We start from the raw sequence: 18,421 nt of genomic DNA, 5'->3' as shown, positions 1-18,421 counted from the left end.
TTTCTAGTTGCTTTCAGTGTAAAGTTAGATTATTTGAGGTTTTTCTTGTTTCTTGAGTTAGGCCTGTATTGCTATCAATTTTCCTCTTATGACTATTTTCACTGTGTCCTATAGATTTGGGGTGGTTGTGTTCTCATTTTCATTTGTCTCAAGGTATCTTTTGGTTTCTTCCTTGATTTAATTGTTAATGCAATCATTGCTTGGTAACATGTTCTTTAGCTTCCATGTCTTTGTGTCTTGCAGTTTTTTTTCCTTGTGATTGATTTCTAGTTATATACCGTTATAGTTAGAGAAGATGCTTGCTATGATTTCAACCTTCTTAAATTTATTGAGACTTGTTTTGTGTCCTAACATGTGGTCTATCCTAGAAAATGTTCCATGTGCACTTGAAAAGAATGTATATTCTGCTGCTTTGGGGTGAAATGCTCTGAATATATCAATTAAATCCATTTGATCTATTGTGTCATTTAAGGCTATTTCCTTGTTGATTTTCTGTCTGGAAGATCTGTCCATTGATGTCAATGGGCTTTTAAAATCCCTACTATGACTGTATTACTGTCAATCTCTCCCTTTATGTCCATCAAGATCTGCTTCATATATTAGGGTGAGCCTATGTTGGGTGCATAAATGTTTACAGGTGTTACATCCTCTTGTTGGATTGATTCCTTTATCATTATGTAGTGTGCTTTTTTTGTCTCTTACTGTAACCTTTGTCTTAAAGTCTATTTTGTCAGATGTAAGTATTGCTACCCAAACTTCTTTTGTCATTTCCATTAGTATGAAATACCTTTTTCCTTCCCTTTATTTTTAGCCTGTGTGTATTTCCTTCTGAGGTGGGTCTCTTGTTTTCTTATCCATTCAGCTACCCTATGTCTTTTGATTGGAGCATTTAAGCCATTTACATTCAAAGTGATTACTGATAGGTATTTTCCATTTTATTCTTTTAATTATCTTTCTCTGCTTTTTCTTCTTCTGCCATGAGCCCAATCTCAGCAGTGTGCAGCTGCAGGGAGTCAGGAGAGGGGGAGGTTCTGGTCAGGCTTGGGTGAAAGTGGGAGGAATAGCCCCTGCCCCAGAGCCACACAACTCAGTCTGTCCTGGATTCTGCAGAGACCTTGGCAGGGTGGAGCCACCAGGCGCCTGGAGGGTGGGGCCAATGGGAGCACAGAGAGTGGGTCTAGTGGATCTCTCATGAGGGGGAGGCACTGGTCAGCTTCAAGGAAAAGTGGGGGAAATGGCCCCCATCCTAAAGCCACACAATTCAGTCACTGACACCCCTGAGTCTGCCCATACCTCTACGCCTGGCATCAACCAGCCAGCCAGTTGCATGACAGGGAAATGAGTTTCTGTTTTCTTTTAAGCACTGTATTTTTTGTTTCTTCATTAGAGCAGCTTATCTTACCTTGATTGATATGATAATTATGAGGTTGGCAATAGATTTGAAAATTAGCTCTCTCTCACCTGGAGAACAGGAAGAGCCTGAAACAAATAAAAAAGGGCTAGGACAGTGCATCTGTAAGGGGAGGCAAAGTCAGCTGGGCCACGGAAATGGGGAGCTCTGGGCAGCCAGCTAGGAGTCAGAATAAGGTCTTCTGGCATATAGATAGGTGCAAGAGGAAGAACCAATGAAGATGCTCTGTGTACTTGAATATTTTGGTGGGGCCAGTAAATTATAATAAAAGGGGTGGAGGTGAGGCAGATTAGCAGGGAAAGTGAGGGTAGAAACTGATGAGGGACTGGATTATGGTATTTAAAAACAAAAAAGAAAAGAGGGGCCAAAAAAGAGGAGCCAGCTCAACACATGAGAGGCTAGGTGACCACAAATCATGAAGCTGTGACAGTAACAGTGAGTCAAAGAAAGCTGTTGGCTGGCAGAACAGGATTGTGAACTTGGTCTTTCCCAAGTGAATTTTAAATTGTGGTAGCAAATTAAAGTGTATATATCTCTATGCAAATTAAGATATATGATGAAGGAGTGTTTGGAAAAAAAAAAAAAAGGTAGAGAGATCAGGTTGGAGTTGCAGAACATCACCACCCACATGGAAAGGGTAATGGGCTAAAAATGCTGTTTAAAGAAATAGCCACACTTTTGGTTCTATTACATTTTAAGCTTACGCATTACATATTTCAGTATCTGTCTTGATAAAGCTTGCCTCTGCTAGTTGATAAAAGTAGCCTCTGTTAGCAGCTTTCTAATCAGTATATTCAGCATTCTTTCTTTTTCTGTTTTTCACCTCTAAAATCGTATATCAATCTCTCCTTCAACTTCTTCATCTCTATTTTGATGTTCAGCTTTCTGGAGAAGCCTGGGGCCCAGCAAACCAATCAGCAGACTTCCAATTGGGGCTGTGATGAGTATGGCCAAAAATGCTACTGTCAACACATCCATGCCATATTCTTCTAACTGTTTCTCTTCATGTGATTTGGCTGTGTCCAAAGCTACAGATCCTATTGCAGCCTATAAAAATTTAAAGGTAAATTTGGAAACACAATAAGATAAGCACATAGATATAAGGTGAATTATTTTTAAACAAATTGCTTGTTCTTTTGCTCAACTAAGAAAGTTCTGTTAGTCTTCTTTCAAAGTATACTGAAGTTGGTTCTGATTGTTTGAAAACTTTCTCTGCCTTTGCATAGGGAAAGAATGATGATTTGCATAAAGTAAGGTTACAAAAATATCAGGCAAATATATTTCAAAACGCAAGGCAAACCCAGACTCATGATATTAATGAACTATAACATGATCCTATATACGAAATTTCTCCTGACTAAGGAGGAAAGTTACTGATCATCTTATTGTTTCATCTTTAGGAATTTGGAATTAAGAAATGACAAGATGAAAACAAAAATGCAGTGATACTTACTGGAAAATAATGAAGTTTTAAATGAAAAAAACAACTCCCACATAAGAACATGTATTGCTTTAGAGTCAAAACTAGTTTTAAACATCATGAACCTTGAAATTTAGGTATTTGTTTAACTCTTTGCCTCAGGGATGGTGAAATGTTTCATTTAAAGTTTATCTACTGGAAAATCTAATAAAAATTCTTGTTTTCTCTTAGAGGCAAATACAATATTAGTGCACATGGGAAAATCATACATTAGTCAATCTAGTTATCCCCTGATCCCACCAAACATGTTAGCCTGTAGGACAGTGAAACAGAAGAGAAAATATCAGTGTGCATGAGACACAATGGTGGAGACTACTAATTGACCACAAATATCTGAACGTGCCTTTTCCCTTCCTTAATAGGACTCCTGAGTTTTAGCTGGTCTCATTGCTGTCCAAGTAGACACTTTCCCCCCAGTTTTCTTTGCAACAAGATGAAGCTATGTATCTAAGGCCACCAAGAGGTGAGTGGAAGTGATAAATACTACTTGCAGGTTGTTCCCTGGAAACAAATGGACACTTGTACTGTATACTTTCCCCCCTTCCCACTGGATGAGAAATCATGAAAGCTGGACTCATGGATGAAAGGCACAGGCTGAGGACAATGGTCACCCTGCCAGCTCTGGAATGTCCATGCTGGACTGCTGGTGAGAAAGAAAAAACTATCTAATTTAGTCCCTGTATTGAGGCTTCTTTGTTATTGCAGGTCATCTGGTACCATAACTAATTTAACATTTCGTGAATTCTTGGCAAGAACTGCACACATGATGATATATATTTGATCCTTGAACAACATGGGTTTGAACTGTGCAGGTCCACTTATATATGAATTTTTTTCAATAAATATACAGTTGACCTTCCATATTTCTAGGTTTCGCAGCTGTGGATTCAACCAACTGCACACAGAAAACATCATTTTCCATCTGTGGTTGGGAATCTGCAGATGCGGAGGGCGGAATGGATGCATTGTTCTACACTGCTTTATATAAGGGACTTGAGCATCCTCAGATATTGGTATCCATGGATGGGTCCTAGAACCAATACCTCACTGCTACACAGGGACAGCTGAATTTTGGGGGAGTCAAAAGTTATACACAAATTTTCCACTCTGCAGGGGTCACCATTCCTAACCCCTGTGTTGTTCAAGGGTGAACTATATATTTCTCTTTCAGTTCTCTGTTGTGTGTGTATGTGTATGTGTATATATCTTTTGGGGTTTGTACATATGCTGAGCTGTGATTTAAAATATATTTTTATAGTATTACATGAACAAAAAAGTTTGAAAATCAACTAATATAGAAAAAATATATAAGAAGTCTTATTTCTTGTGCTGTGGCAAAAGAAGAAACAAGAAAATTCTATGTAATACTTGTTTCACAGAACTACATTCTTCAACACATCCTAGATAATATCCCCGTATTTCAAAATTTGTTTTGATAACAGGAAGGTACCATTTTCAAATTTTAATATTTAGAAATAAGTCTTTCTTATCAAAGCTACTAGAGTGATTCTTTTAATGTTTACCTATTAAAGTTACCAGAAGTAGCATGGAAGCTGAAGACACTGAGGGAGAAACTATTCCACCTGCTGTACTACATTAACCTCACAGTATTTTTAGCCATAATGTCTCAGACATCTTTGAAAGTCTGATGGAAAAAACCCCACCTTGGAATAATACCCAAGTCCACAGCTGTACAAAATCTGGCATATAGTTACAGAGCATATACATCCCCTACAGCTTGCTAAATTAAGAACATTTAATTTTCATTTCATGAAATAGAAATTTACATACTTAAATAATTGCCAAACAGTCGGGGATGGAACAATTAAATCTCATTTGCTATAATTACTCTAGAAAATATGCAATATAGCCTTGACCGGTGTGGGTTGGTTGGAGTGATGGCCCATACACCAAAATAAAGTATTCAATTCCCAATCAGAGCACAAACCCAGGTTACGGGTTTGATCCCCAGTGGGGGTGCATATGGGAAGCAATCTCTCTCATATCAATGTTTCTCTCTCTCCCTTCCTCTTTCTCTAAAATCAATAAACAAACAAACAAACAAAATCCTTGGGTAACGGTTAAAAAGAAAAAAGAAAATATACAATACAATTAGGAATATATTACATTTGCAACAAATCATACTCTAAACGGTGCTAATTTAATGAGCAATTATATGCATTCTACCAAATTCATGGTCAACAACTTCAAGCACCTATCTGTTAGAACCTTGTTCATGAGTGTGCACAAATTTTTGGTCCTGTGTTGAGACATTTGAAAGAAGGTTCAGCTAGTTTAAAAATTTAATATCAACTAATAATTTAGGAAATCAGTAAAGCATTTTCTGAATTGTTTGTCAATAAAATTTTCTACTTTATATATAAAGACTGTGGTCAAGCATAACTGATCATCAATCAATTGACACTGAAGTATTTCCAAATACTAAAACAAGCCATGCAATTTGTTTCACTCTCTTCTTGGAAGCTAATGAAGTGGAAAAAAATGAACAACTATCTCTCTGGGGGATTTAGAGAGCTCTGACTGATAAAAATGAAAATCCTTTCCTCCTGCCACTACTGCTTCTTAGCAGTGTAGAAATTTATTGGAATTTTTGTTGTACCCTGGTAATCTAAATAAATTTAAGTAATCTGTCATATTTAGGGAATCAATATACCAAAAATAAAACTTTTAAAGAGTAGATTAGTAAAAACTCTTTTCACAAATCAAACTTCAATTACTTATTTTCACCAAATTTGAATAAGCCCTCTTATTTAAAATTTCAAGGTATCAAATAGAAATAGGAGCTAAAACGCTAAGCCATTCTATCCATCATTACCTGGACTGTGGCCTTCGGAAGCCATGCAAAAGAAATGAATATCTTTTCCTTTATGTTAAAACCAGCAAAACACACCATCAGAAATGTAGTCAAAATTCGTATCAATACTGCAGTGCCCAGGGTGGCAACACAAAGGCCTGCAAGAAATACTCAATTTTTAGATATAATGAAATACTGGGGAGGAAATAGAATCTCATAGTTATTGATTCAAAATACTATCAACAGCAATAATCTAAATCTATTAAAAATTTAAAAAACAAAAAAGGTTAGGCATAATTTATCAACACATCAATAAAGGGGTCGGCAAAATTTTACAGTTGTGAGTACACAAAACAGTTTATTATTTTATTCTTTATTAATTATTGTATTATTTATTTGTATTAAAACTGTAAACCTATTTTTGTCCACCAGTGTATTAAGGATCAATCAGGCCATTTGTTTAAAAGAAGGTATTTTCCCTAGAATAAAGTAAGAAATTAATTAAACATATTTGAATTTCTACAACGGAGAATTGAATGCTATTTCTCTTATGCTTTATAGCAAAAATCACACTTTCTTCCCTGTGTTTATTCAACAAGAATTTATTAAATGATAACAATGCATGATAGGATTTGGACTAGGTACTGGGTACACAAAATATGTAATATACAGACTTTGTCTCTATGAACTTCTAAGTCAGAGGAAGACAGAAACATAAACAACTAATTAATGTACTGTAAGGTAAGTGAAGTATAAATATATTAGTAAGAGAGCAAGAAGAGGGGGGAAAAATCAGTACTTTCATCAAAATGGTTGAGAATTCTTTATGGAGTATAAGACCAGAGGTGAATATTCAAAATATTTACCAGCCAGTAGGGGGCACCATCGATCAGAACAAAGCTGGCTGGGCACTGACCAATCAGAACAGACACTGGCAGGACGCTGGCGTTTACACTGACTGCCCTGAGCCCTGGTTCCCCTGTACCGTAGGTTCTTCATTCAGTCCTTTAGAATACTTTGCTGATAAAGGTAAGTTCATCCTGATGTGCAAAGTAAGGGATTGTGACAAGGGCTGCTGCAGGCTACTGGGCCTGAGAAAGGCACAGCTAAAGGTGACTGCTAAATAATAGGGTGATTTTTTAAAAAAGCAACATTTGTTAAGTGTTTACTCTGTGCCACTTAAAGCCTTAAGTGCATTACTTTACTTAATCCTTACAACCTGTGGGGCAATTTTTCTCATTTTACAGTTGAAAAAAATGAAATTTAGAAAGGATGAATAACTTTCTCAAGTTCCAAAGGCTGTAAAACACCAGATAGACATTGCTGGGGATCTGCTGTGAATCTGCAATATGGTTTCTTTAGATAAAAAACTATGTGATTCTTTGTTGAAGGGTATTTTTCCTAGGTTGGTAAATTTTCCAGTGTTTGTTGCTTGAAGTACAAGATCCAAGAGATGATACCACTCCCAAAAGGGAACATGAAAAGTTTGGGGAGATGATAATGATAAAGTTTTAGACACACTGAGTTTGAAATTTTGTAGGAGTTACAAGTGGTGATGTTCAATTAGCAACTGGATATACTGATTTAGAGATAAAGACTTTGGAAGTATACAACTCATAATCAAAACCGCTGAGTGTAGGTGAGCTCAGAGATGTGATGTAGAGTAAGTAGCACAGAGGCTTTGGAAAGAACTTAGGTGAAAAGCAGCATTTAAGCCACAAAGGTGGACTCAAAAAGCTCTGGAAAATTCAAAGTTTCAAAACTCAATGTAAAAAGTGGTTTAAAGATCTCCCAAATGCTGTTGAGAGCTCAAATAAAATAAAGGCCAATAGATATTCAGTGGTCTTAGCAATATCACCTTCCTCAGAGCAGGTTTGGTTGTGCGAGAGGGCAGACGCTGGACTGAAATGTACTGAATAAGAGAATAAGAATTGAAATGGAAAAAGGGGCTATGGTTACTTACCTCTTTGGAAAAGTTTGAAAAAAGGAATAGAGAGGTAGGTTAGTAGGTGAGGAGGGAAGTGAATTGGAGAAAGAACAAATTTTAATTGTGTTAAAATACACATAAAATTTACCATCTTAACTATTTTTAAGCGTACAGCTAAGTAGGACTAAACATTCACATTTTTGTGGAACTAATCACTAGAACTTTTTCATCTTGCAAAACTGAAACTCTATACCCATTAAACACCAGCTCCCTGTTTCCCCTTCCCCCCAAACCCTGACAACTACCATTTACTTTCTGTCTCCATGAATACTCTGGATACCTCATATAAGTGACATCATACAGTCTTTGTCTTTTTGTGATGGGCTTATTTCACACAGTAGTGTCCTCAAGGTTCATCCATGTTGCAACATGTATTAGAATGGAAAAATATTATTTTAAGATAAGAGAAATTAGGCTCTTTAAATTCTGTAGAGGAGAAAACTGACAAGTATGCCTATGACAAGTATATTTAAAGATGTATGAGAAGAATCTATGTGTGAGGTCCAGAAGGAGGTGGCAGGGAATAGGTTCCCCAGGAAGGACAGAGAATATTGTGATGTGAGGAAAGGAGGAAATATAGAGAATATATGTGCAAATTAACTTTAAAAACAGTGCTATGAATCAAGAGAGTTTTAACATGATGGCTTTTAAATGCTTAAATAAATAAAAGAATGAATGAACAAACATTTCTATTCCATAGGTAGATATAGTCTATTCCATGACTAGTTATCTTTAAAATTCTGGTCCTTGATCAAAACAAGGCTAGATGAGCACTCTTAATTTTAGAAAAAAATATTTTAAGGCCTGCATTTTTGCTAGTAGTAAGCAATGTTGCTTTTGTTTACAAGGAACAATTGTAAAGATATAAAATTTAGTCTTAGATTGACAAACATTATTTTCTAAGCAACTACTTTAAGAAACTTAGACAGTTATTAAATTTTTATATAATTGACAGTGGGAACCACATATATCTACTAAAGATATTTCAACTATATATAAAGAGTTGAATATAAAGAGTTGATTTTAGCCGAAGTACTACTTTGAAATTCTTACCTACAGTTTCTGGTCTGAGAGATGCAACAGATACCTCTGCTCCAATCAATCCAAAGAGAAGGGGCTGAAAGACACTCCAGGCAACTGCAATAATTTTTTCAACCTCTGCCTAAAAGAAACAAACATACATATGGATTTTTATTAGGTAAAGTTACAAGTTCTAAGAATTTTACTAATTTAAAATTTGAGTCAGTTTGAGCTGAGATAGGCTTATTTCTGTGATATCTATAAATTAAGATGTTAGCTAGAATAGAGCAAAAAATTGCACATACACAGTGTTCCCCAAAAAGTATAAACACTTGAACAGCTGATTCTATTACATTTTGAGAATGAAATGTATTTTAATGAACGCTGCCTTTATAATTATTCAAAGCGTGTATACAGGAAATACAGAACACCCTGTATTTCTAACACAGTTATTAAATGAGTTGCTTTAGTGTTGTTTTGCAAATGGATCTTAATTATAAACAGTTTTATAAAGTAATCTTAGGAGAACTTCTACTTCAGAATACATGATATTTGTGTGTGTGTATACATATTGTGATACTCAGTTTTATTTCATAGTTTAAAAACATTTTTAAAAATATGATTTAACTGATTTCAGAAAGGAAGGGAGAGGGAGAGATAGAAACATAAATGATGAGAGTCATTGATTGGCTGCTTCCTGCATACCCCCTACTGGGGGGATCGAGCCCACAACCTGGGCATGTGCCCAGACTGGGAATCGAACGGGGGATCTCCTGGATCATAGGTTGATGCTTAACCTCTGAGCCACGCTGGCTGGGCTCATAGCTTAAAACTTTATGTTCATTTTATTTTAACAATATGATTTAGAGATCTTATCATATTAGTATATATATCCAGATAATGCACCTCATTATTGCTACACAGGAATATATGTTGTGGAAGTACCACAGTTTATTTAATCAGTTCTTTATTGATGGACTTTTAAGTTGTTTCCAATTTTATTTTATCTTTACAAAAAATATTGTTTAGGGTCACTTCAAATTGTGCACAAAAATAAAATGCAGGTACAGCAAAGTGCTGTTTCAGTTGTTAATTCATTGACCTTGGCTCCTTTCTGCTATGCGGAAAATGGAGCCCGGCCCTTTACATTTCTCCTTTGCTAGCTAGCACCATGTTGTCAGTAGGGGGCGCTGATGAGATACTGCCGGAGGAAGGCGCTCTTCCTTGTTTCAGTGGCTTCTCCAGCAGGATCCTACAGCATCAGGCTCCTGCAGCCCAGGTGGCTTCTCCAGTGCCAGGACCCTACAGCACATGGTGGCCGGCAGCACCCAGTGGCCAGCAGCTTCCCCCAGCCTGCTTCTGGGGTGGTCTCACAGCCAACTCCCTTGGGCGATATACCTTCCCATGCACCCTAGACAGTGGGTTTCTTGGAAACTTGGAGGGTAGGCTTCCAGCAAATTCTGCAGGCAGGGCACCACAGTGACTTCTCTGCCATCCATTGAATCAAAGTTCTAAACATGGTCTGGATTCTCAGCTCGGGGGGCAGGAATAGGTGGAGGGGTTGGCTGTGGGGTGGTGGAAGGGGATGCTCTATCTGAGCCTTAGGGGGTTATAGCTGCTATTCCTATGTTCTTTAGGTGTCTCTTTACATCTTACAAGATAATATCTGCTTAATAATAAACTTTCCCTATTCCAGTTACTATGTGATTTCTCTTTCCTCATAAGACCCTAGAGGGTACTAACTTTATAACACATAATGCAAAAACCCTAGGAAAATATTGATGCAATTAACTATAGTAAAACCAAAATGTTTTGGCCCCCCAAAAAGTGACAAACCAGGGGAAATATCTGCACTAATATAACAGAATAAGGAACAACATCCAGTCAATAGGAAAAAGATAGAGAACCTAATAGAAAACTGGGCAGTGCCTATGCACAAGTACTTCATAGAAGAAACACAACTGGCCAAAAAATAAGACACTAAAACTCAGTAATCAGAGAAACACAGATTAAAGCAACATGCCATCTTTTATAGGGGGTGGGGGAACTCTTACTAATTGGTAGGAGAGCAAATAATAATGCTTTTCTTGGAAGGCAATTTATCAGTACCCATTACAGTGTCAAAGAATTTACATTTAACAGATTTTTTCAATCAACTAATAAGAATCTATATTTTTGGATGATATTTTTATACTTACAATTATACATCTTTAAGGAGCTGCACTTTCATATACATAGTATTAAGCAGTTTGACTAAGGAGGATTGCATAGTTTCTTTGTTTTTTTTTTCTTTTGTTATTTCTGATGTTTTATTAGGGTAAATATTTCCTCTTGGCTTATAAATGTTGAAAGACAGCATAAGTGAGGGAGTTGGTAGATTTATTTATATAGTTGTATCCCTATATCATGCAAAAAATTGTGTTTTCACGTCATAAGGAATCAGATAATGACAGGTTCAAATTCTGCTACCCACTAACTGTAAGCCACTTGCCACTCAGCACCTCATTTTTCTCATCTGTAAAATGAAAGGTTTATATTAGATAAGATGCAATATTCTTCATAATTTAATGACAATGACTGGTTCTGCCAATGTATTTTCTTGTGTATTTTTTTTTTTTTCATAACTTCAAATCTAAAGCGAATTGGTTTATAAAGAAAATAGATTTGTATATTGCACTGTGTGTCCACCACCCAAAGTCAAATCATCTTCTGTCACCATATATACAGATCTTGTAACATAGAAATCCTCTGAAACCTGTATGATCCTATTAACCAATTGTCACCCCAATAAATTTAATAAAAAAGAGATTAAACCAAGCATAAAAAAAATAAATGAAGAAAATAGACTCATCGAATAGGCTAAGTATAAAAGAAGATGAGCCCAGAGGAATGAGTACTGTGTTGTCCATTGAAAGTTTAGGCCATTTTACACACATGTATACACCATTAATAAGAATCTTTGAAAATATAAACATTTTTCAAAGATCGACAAAAGGAGAAAGTTAAGAGAAATGAAAGTTTCTTTATGAGTTAAATAACTACTGAAGCTGATTCTTCTCCTCTTAGAGATAAGAACATTTCAAGATTCAGAAGATCTAAATTATATCAGGAAAAAAAGTCCCATGACTATAAAGGTCAGCAGAAGCAGCACTCGATTTGAAAATAGATGAAAAAAATGCACAAAGAGACTTTAAGAAGGTGAGTGCATTTGAATAAAACAAATGGCAAGATTAATGATTATATGGAAAACCAAGCAGAAAAGTATGAAATAATGTCATAAAACTATAGGCATAAACAAAATTTTATAAAATATTTTAGCTTTTCAAAATATGACCCAACAATATTGCTATAGAACTGTTGAGTTTACAAGTGTTTAATTTTCATCTTCCCACATAGTAGTCACAACAATTCTTTAGATGTTATTATATTCTTTATTTTACAGTTGAGAAAAACTAAACATTAGAGAAGGTAAGTGACTTTTGGGGGGATTTCCAGCTAGAGAATAGTAGAACTGGGATTGGAATCCCTATCTCCATATTTTAAATTTTATGCATTTTTACCATGCTGGACTGCTCTGGAAGTAGATATAAAAATAACTGGGCCATTATTTACTGAGGACCTTCTATGACTAAGTACTTGGCGTTATAGAGATTATTTCTCTTAATCCTTCGCTCTAGAAGTTGTTATGCCTCCCCACTTTAGAGAGATGGAAATTGAGGACTGAGGAGTTAGATTACTTGTTTGTAGATACAGCTACAAAATTGCAGAGCTGAGATTAGCCCCACCGGTCAGAACTCTTGACCCGATGCTATATGACAGACCAAGGGAGAAAAGAAGTCCAAAAATCTGGACTCATTGGACTGGTGTCTCCAGAAATAGGAACTTCCCTGAGTACCAAAATACAAAAGGTATTCAGAGTGCCTGCCACATAATTGATTCAATGAAGACTCGTTTTCTTTCCTTTGTTTAGGGAACCATTTTGATAAACAGATGCTCCTGGACTTTTGATGGGATTATGTCTCAATGAGCCATCAAAGTTGAAAATACATTTCATACACTTAACCTACTGAACATCACATCTCAGCCTCGCCTACCTTAAATGCGCTCAGGACACTTACGTTACCCTGCAGTTAGGCAATTGTTTTTAGTTTCTTCTCAAGAGGACTTGTCTTCCTCTTCTCACCAGAAGCAGGAGACACAGGTGGGTGTTTTGTAGACATGATGTGATGCAAAAACGTAACACACAATATCCAAAAAATGCTGGTAACACAGTACTCTGTCGAGTATCTGTTGTTTATTCTGGTGATCAGGGGCTGACTGGAGCTGAGGCTCGCTGCACTGCCCAGCATCACGGGAAGTAGCTGGTATCATACCGCGTATCGCCAGCCCAGCAAGTAACCAAAATTCAAAATTCCAAGTAGAGTTTCTACTGAACGCATACTGCTTCAGCACCATCATTGTAAAGTCAAAAAAATCGTAAGTCAAACCACTGTAAGGGACTCTCTGTAATCAAAAGGTGTGTTCTCATCCTAGCTCTGCTACTTACTAGCTTTGTGACCTTGGGCAATCTGATATCCCTAAGCCTTCATGTCCTCGTCTGTAAAGTGGGTCAAATATATATTTATCAAGGTTATTGTAAAAATAAATGAGATAACATATATAAGATTTTACTGGTAAAGAGATTTTTAAGAAAAAAACTATTAAGGAAATGTAATAAGAGATGGGTAGATCTCCCCACATGAAAATATATTTGTATGTTAAAAATGAACAACATAAAAAGGGCACAAAGGGCTAATATCATATATATGTGTGTATATCTTACAGATCAATAATCAATGCATTAAGCTTCAGAAGAAAATGGACAAAAGACCTATCAAAGAAAAGAAAATAAGAGAAGTGACTAAATATATGAAAAAATATTCAATTTTAATGCTAATCAAAGAAACAGAAAACAAGACACTACTTTTTATGTGTCAGTATGGTACAACCTTTTAAAAGGGCAAATTGATACTATCAAAATGATAGTCAATAATATTGTAATAACTATGTATGCTGCCATGTGGGTACTGGAAATATCAGGGGGAACACTTTTTAAAGTATATGATTATCTAACCACTATGCTGTATATCTGAAACTAATACAAAGTAATAGTAAATGTAAACTATAATTGAAAAATAAAATTTAAAACAAGCGCCAAAGTGCATCCTCTTTCGTAGAGCAATCCTATTTCTAGAAAGTTATCCTATAAACTCAAAGATATACTATATTTTGTTGATTTTAAGATGCACATTTTCTCACATTTAAACACTTCTGAAATTAGAATGTCATGTCATAGCTTAATTGGCAATATTCTTTTTCTTTCTTCTTAGATTTGACAGTGTCTTAGAGTTTATGAATATGGTATATATAAGGATACAGTATTTTATTGAAGCACTTCTTGTTTAGCAGAAAATGGGAAACAATCTAAATGTCTGTGAGTAGGAAAGTGGTTTAATAACATATAGTACAGCTAGACAATGCAATACTCTGTAGCCCTTACAAAGAAAAGGAAGGCATCAGAGAAATATGACCATGATATATTTTAAGTAAAGATGCCAAGTTATAGGTTGATATGTAAGGAGAAAAAAGAATGTGTGTGCATTTGGGCATACATTTGTATATGCATAGAAAATAGCTTTTATGCTAAAATAATTTTATTATCCTGATGCCAAGCAAGTATCTGGAAGGAAAAAAAATAATCTGATCAGAAAGTAGTGATGAGAAGAACTTAAAAATGAAGTTTACCTTTTTGTTGGTCCATCCCAGGCCTGCAAGGAAAGCCATGACCAAAGTGCACAGTCCTCCTGACCCAGGGAAACCAAAATACATGCTGCTGAACACCGCTAGCACAGAGAGCCCCAGGACAAGGAATGCTCTCTTCCACACAAGTTTGCTCTTGAGAAGAAAAAACACTGATTAGCTCAATTATTCCACATAATTGTTTTTGTTGTTGTTTAATTTTTCTTTATGTTGAAAGAATTTCAGATGTCCCATTTTTTCCCCCATTGACCCCTTCTACTCTGCACCCACCCCCCACCCCAGGCCTTCTTCACACTTTTGTCTGTGTCCATGGCTTATGCATTTATGCATAAAAATTCTTCGGTTAATCTCCCCCCCCCCCTTCCCTCTGAGATTCTTCAGTCTGTTCCAAGCTTCTATGTCACTGGATCTATTTTGTTCATCAGTTTATTTTGTTCTTTAGATTCCACATATAAGTGAGACCATGTGACATTTGTCTTTCTCTGCCTGGCTTATTTCACTTAGCATAATATTCTCCAGGTCCATCCATACTATATAACTGGTTTTTAATTATTTATTTTTCCATCTTCAAGGCAGTGGAAAATAAAGATGTCTTTATCTGTACATATCAATGCATGACACAACATTTACTTTACTTTCCTTAACAAAAGTAGAGATAGCACACGTACAAATACAAATTCCTCTTTCAGGGGTAAGAGTTAGCTTCCTCTGCTGTAATCAATGTAGAATTTCACAGGATTGAATGGAATAGTAGAAGAAAGCACCATGGGCTTTGGAGCCAGACAGCCCAGGGTTAAAATTCTAGCTCTTTTACATCATTGTTGTATGTGTGGCACATTACTAAGCCTCTCCAAGTTTTATTTCCTCCTCCCCAAAAGCTGTTACATCCTGTTTTTTCTTTCTAAATCCTTAAATACCAAGAAGCTTGAAGAGGCTATAGACTGAGTAGTTTTTTCTTGTTGAGTTTTATTTTTATTGTTGTTGGTTTTTAAAGTCTAAGAGATGTGTACCTCTATCCCTTTACTTCCCGCTGTTCAGCCTTTAAAATTTGATAACTTTAGAAGGCAGGTGGGTCTTTAAGGATGCTCGGCTTGGAGGCATGCAGGCTCTAGAGGTGAAATAACTAAGGTCATTCCTAGCTCCACTGCATTCTAGCTATGTGACCTTCCTTGTTCAAGTCACTTCTCCCTAAGCTTTGATTTCCTTGTCAGTAAAATGGTTGTATGAGTAGTACTCTTATCATGGGTTATTATTGTGTGGATTGCACTAGATCAGTGCTTCCCAATAGAATGGTCAGTGATGATAGAAATTTCTGTATCTGCGCTGTCTATGGAAATGCTCTGTCTCTGCTATGGCCACATGTAGCTACTGGCTGCCGTACTGAATAGAGTCTCACTTTATTGAACTTACCTTATCATTTTACACACATTTTTCTCTTTATTTTGTTGTATAATCAGAAAAATCCTGTCATTTTCTTTTATGCATCCAAATAATCTTTTAGAAGGTTTTTTATAATTGTCTTTTACAAGACAGTTTTACTTGGAGTTTTATGGAGCACAATGAAAATTCAAATCAATATGCTCATAATAGAAATATTAATTTTCTTTCTTTTTTAAAAAATATGTCTTTATTGATTTTAGAGAGAGAAAGGGAGAGGGAGAGAGAAAAAACATCAATGGTGAGAGAGTCATTGATCGGCTGCCTCCTGCACGCCCCCCACTGGGGATGGAGTCCAAAACCTGCGCAAGTGCCCTGACGGGGAATCAAACCACAGTCTCCTGGTTCATAGGTCGATGCTCAACCACTCAGCCATACCGGCTGGGTGAAATATTAATTTTCTTACTTAAAGTTCTACTTTAGTTAAGTTTCTAAACCCATTCAAAATGCTCTGAAATCTTCAAAATGCCAATTCTTATAGGAAAAAAAAAAGATTTTTATGTTTATCTATCCTAAGGGACTTAGGACAGTGAGAGGCACAAACGAAAACATTTGTTTTTCATAAAGAAATCATTGTGAACTGTAAAGAACTTTGATCTCCTTGGTTAGAAATATTGGGCTATATTGTAATGAAATATTAAGGTCTATTTATTTGATAATATTAGAATCTAAGGTATTTTGATACTAAAAAAAGGGGGTTCAAACAGCCATTTTATTTATTTATTTATTTAAAAAATATTTTCTTGATTGATTTCAGAGGAAGGGAGAGGGAGAAATAGAAACATCAGTGATGAGAGAGAGTCATCGATCGGCTGCCTCCTGCACACCCTGCACTGGGGATGGAGCCCGCAACTCGGGTGTGTGCCCTGCTCGGGAATCAAACTGCGATCTCCGGGATCATAGGTTGATGCTCAGCCACTGAGCCACACTGGCTGGGTTCAAACAGCCACTTTATATCTTGATTTAGTTGAGTATTATGAATGATGAATAAAAATAAGTAGAAATAAAAATAATTTAATTAAAAAAATTAAAAATTTGTGTATCCTATCACTTGGGAATTGATGTTATTTGCTTTACAGTGAAATTTGAAATGTACAGAATACAAACTAGAGAAAAAACTTTCAGGACTGCATTAAAATCTTATACATTGAGTCCTCTTCATAAAGCTCATGGGTAGCACTGTTAGAGCAATGAGTAGTTTGAAAATAGGGGGCATTCTCTGAGTCACATCCTTCACATCGGCTTTGAAGGAAGTGCTCCAGAATGTTTTTCCAAGGACATTTTAGAGCACGACTTTCCCACAGATTCCTTCTTTTACCTGGTCACTGCTTGGAAAGTACTGAATGAAAAATCCAAGAAGAGATCCAGTTGCCACACCAATTACCACCTCCAAAACTCCTCTGAAGACATTAAAAACTGTGGAGCCTTAAAAACACATAAAAAACAAAACTTCAGACAAAACTGAATCCATAAATAAACAGACTTAACTTTAAACATCAACATAAAGCATCAAATTACATTGAAGGGTTTCTAGATATTCCCTGATTCCACATTCTTAAATATATGTCACTTACAATGTCTAATAGACCTATCTTATAAGAAAGGTATGCATATATAGGAGATAAATTTCAGAACAGACATAAGCTATGACTTGTGTGCTTTTTTGTATGTCTACTTCCATAAATTTTACTTAAAGAGCTCAAGAAAACATGAAAGGTAAAATTTATGATTCAGAGATAATTTGTTCTGCGATAGTATATGCATAGGCTGGGTACGTAGAAATATCCTAGTTTTCAAATTGCTATTTGAAAGCCTGATTTTTTAATAATAAATGTACACTGATTTTGAGTAGCTCTGATATGTACAGAATATAGTAATTTAAGAATCTGGCAATAAAAATCAAGATTCTTTTCTTACTACAATGAGTGTAGGGGACTTACCCCTTAAATGTTTATTCTAAACGTAAATCTGAAAAAAGAATTATTTTTGAGTAGTCATGGGGATATAGGGAATATAGTCAATAATATTGTAATAACTATGTATGGTACTAGGTGAGTACTTGAATTATTGGGAGGATCACTTTGTATATCACTGACTAACCACTAGGCTAACCACTAACTTGAAACGAATATAAAGTAACACTGAATGTCAACGGTAATTGAAAAAAAAATTATTTTTGAAATTGCTTTTAGAAGTCTAGCTTTTTTGAAATATCATAATATAAAAGGTAAGTAGAACCTGTAGCATAAAAGATTTAGGACATTTTAATGAAAAAAAATCTTTGTTAGCATATTGTACAGAAAATTATAGTAAAATTGCTCAACACATAAAGCCCTTCTTCAACACTACTCTAAGAATAAATGTACTAACGAGTTATTGTGGTTCCTTGTTATTGTGCTAAGGGATACAGAATATGCCACCCTAAGTGTGCTACTTTGGCATAAGGATTATTTTGAGTTGAGGGCAACTGAG

General features: G+C 35.8%; 1 protein-coding gene and 1 long non-coding RNA gene across 5 annotated transcripts in view; one reads left to right on the top strand and one right to left on the bottom strand.

The window, feature by feature from the left end:
• Positions 1-1,164: 1,164 nt before the first annotated feature.
• SLC9B2 (solute carrier family 9 member B2) overlaps positions 1,165-18,421 on the bottom strand; it is a 50,635-nt gene continuing 33,378 nt past the window's right edge. The window contains exons 8-13 of one of the 4 annotated variants that reach the window (XM_087826327.1): positions 17,268-17,374; positions 14,498-14,647; positions 8,747-8,855; positions 5,728-5,864; positions 2,235-2,458; positions 1,464-1,479 (exon numbers count right to left, since the gene is read on the bottom strand). In XM_087826327.1, the coding sequence (XP_087682453.1) occupies positions 2,237-2,458; positions 5,728-5,864; positions 8,747-8,855; positions 14,498-14,647; positions 17,268-17,374 (725 nt within the window). In that variant the 3' untranslated portion in view covers positions 1,464-1,479; positions 2,235-2,236. Of the gene's footprint in view, positions 2,459-5,727; positions 5,865-8,746; positions 8,856-14,497; positions 14,648-17,267; positions 17,375-18,421 lie in introns of all 4 variants that reach the window. The other 3 variants (XM_016223602.2, XM_087826322.1, XM_087826336.1) reach the window with 3 other exon arrangements.
• Positions 2,282-11,902, top strand: LOC107545514 (uncharacterized). Its single transcript, XR_001604042.2, has 3 exons — positions 2,282-2,474; positions 3,254-3,354; positions 11,780-11,902. It is a non-coding gene; the product is annotated as an uncharacterized LOC107545514 (long non-coding RNA).

This window comes from Miniopterus natalensis, chromosome 1, assembly GCF_054644295.1.
Source record: "Miniopterus natalensis isolate mMinNat1 chromosome 1, mMinNat1.hap1, whole genome shotgun sequence".
Classification (NCBI taxonomy): Eukaryota; Metazoa; Chordata; class Mammalia; order Chiroptera; family Miniopteridae; genus Miniopterus; species Miniopterus natalensis.
The sequence above is the reverse complement of the archived record's forward strand: the minus strand, read 5'-3'. Positions and strand labels throughout refer to the sequence as shown.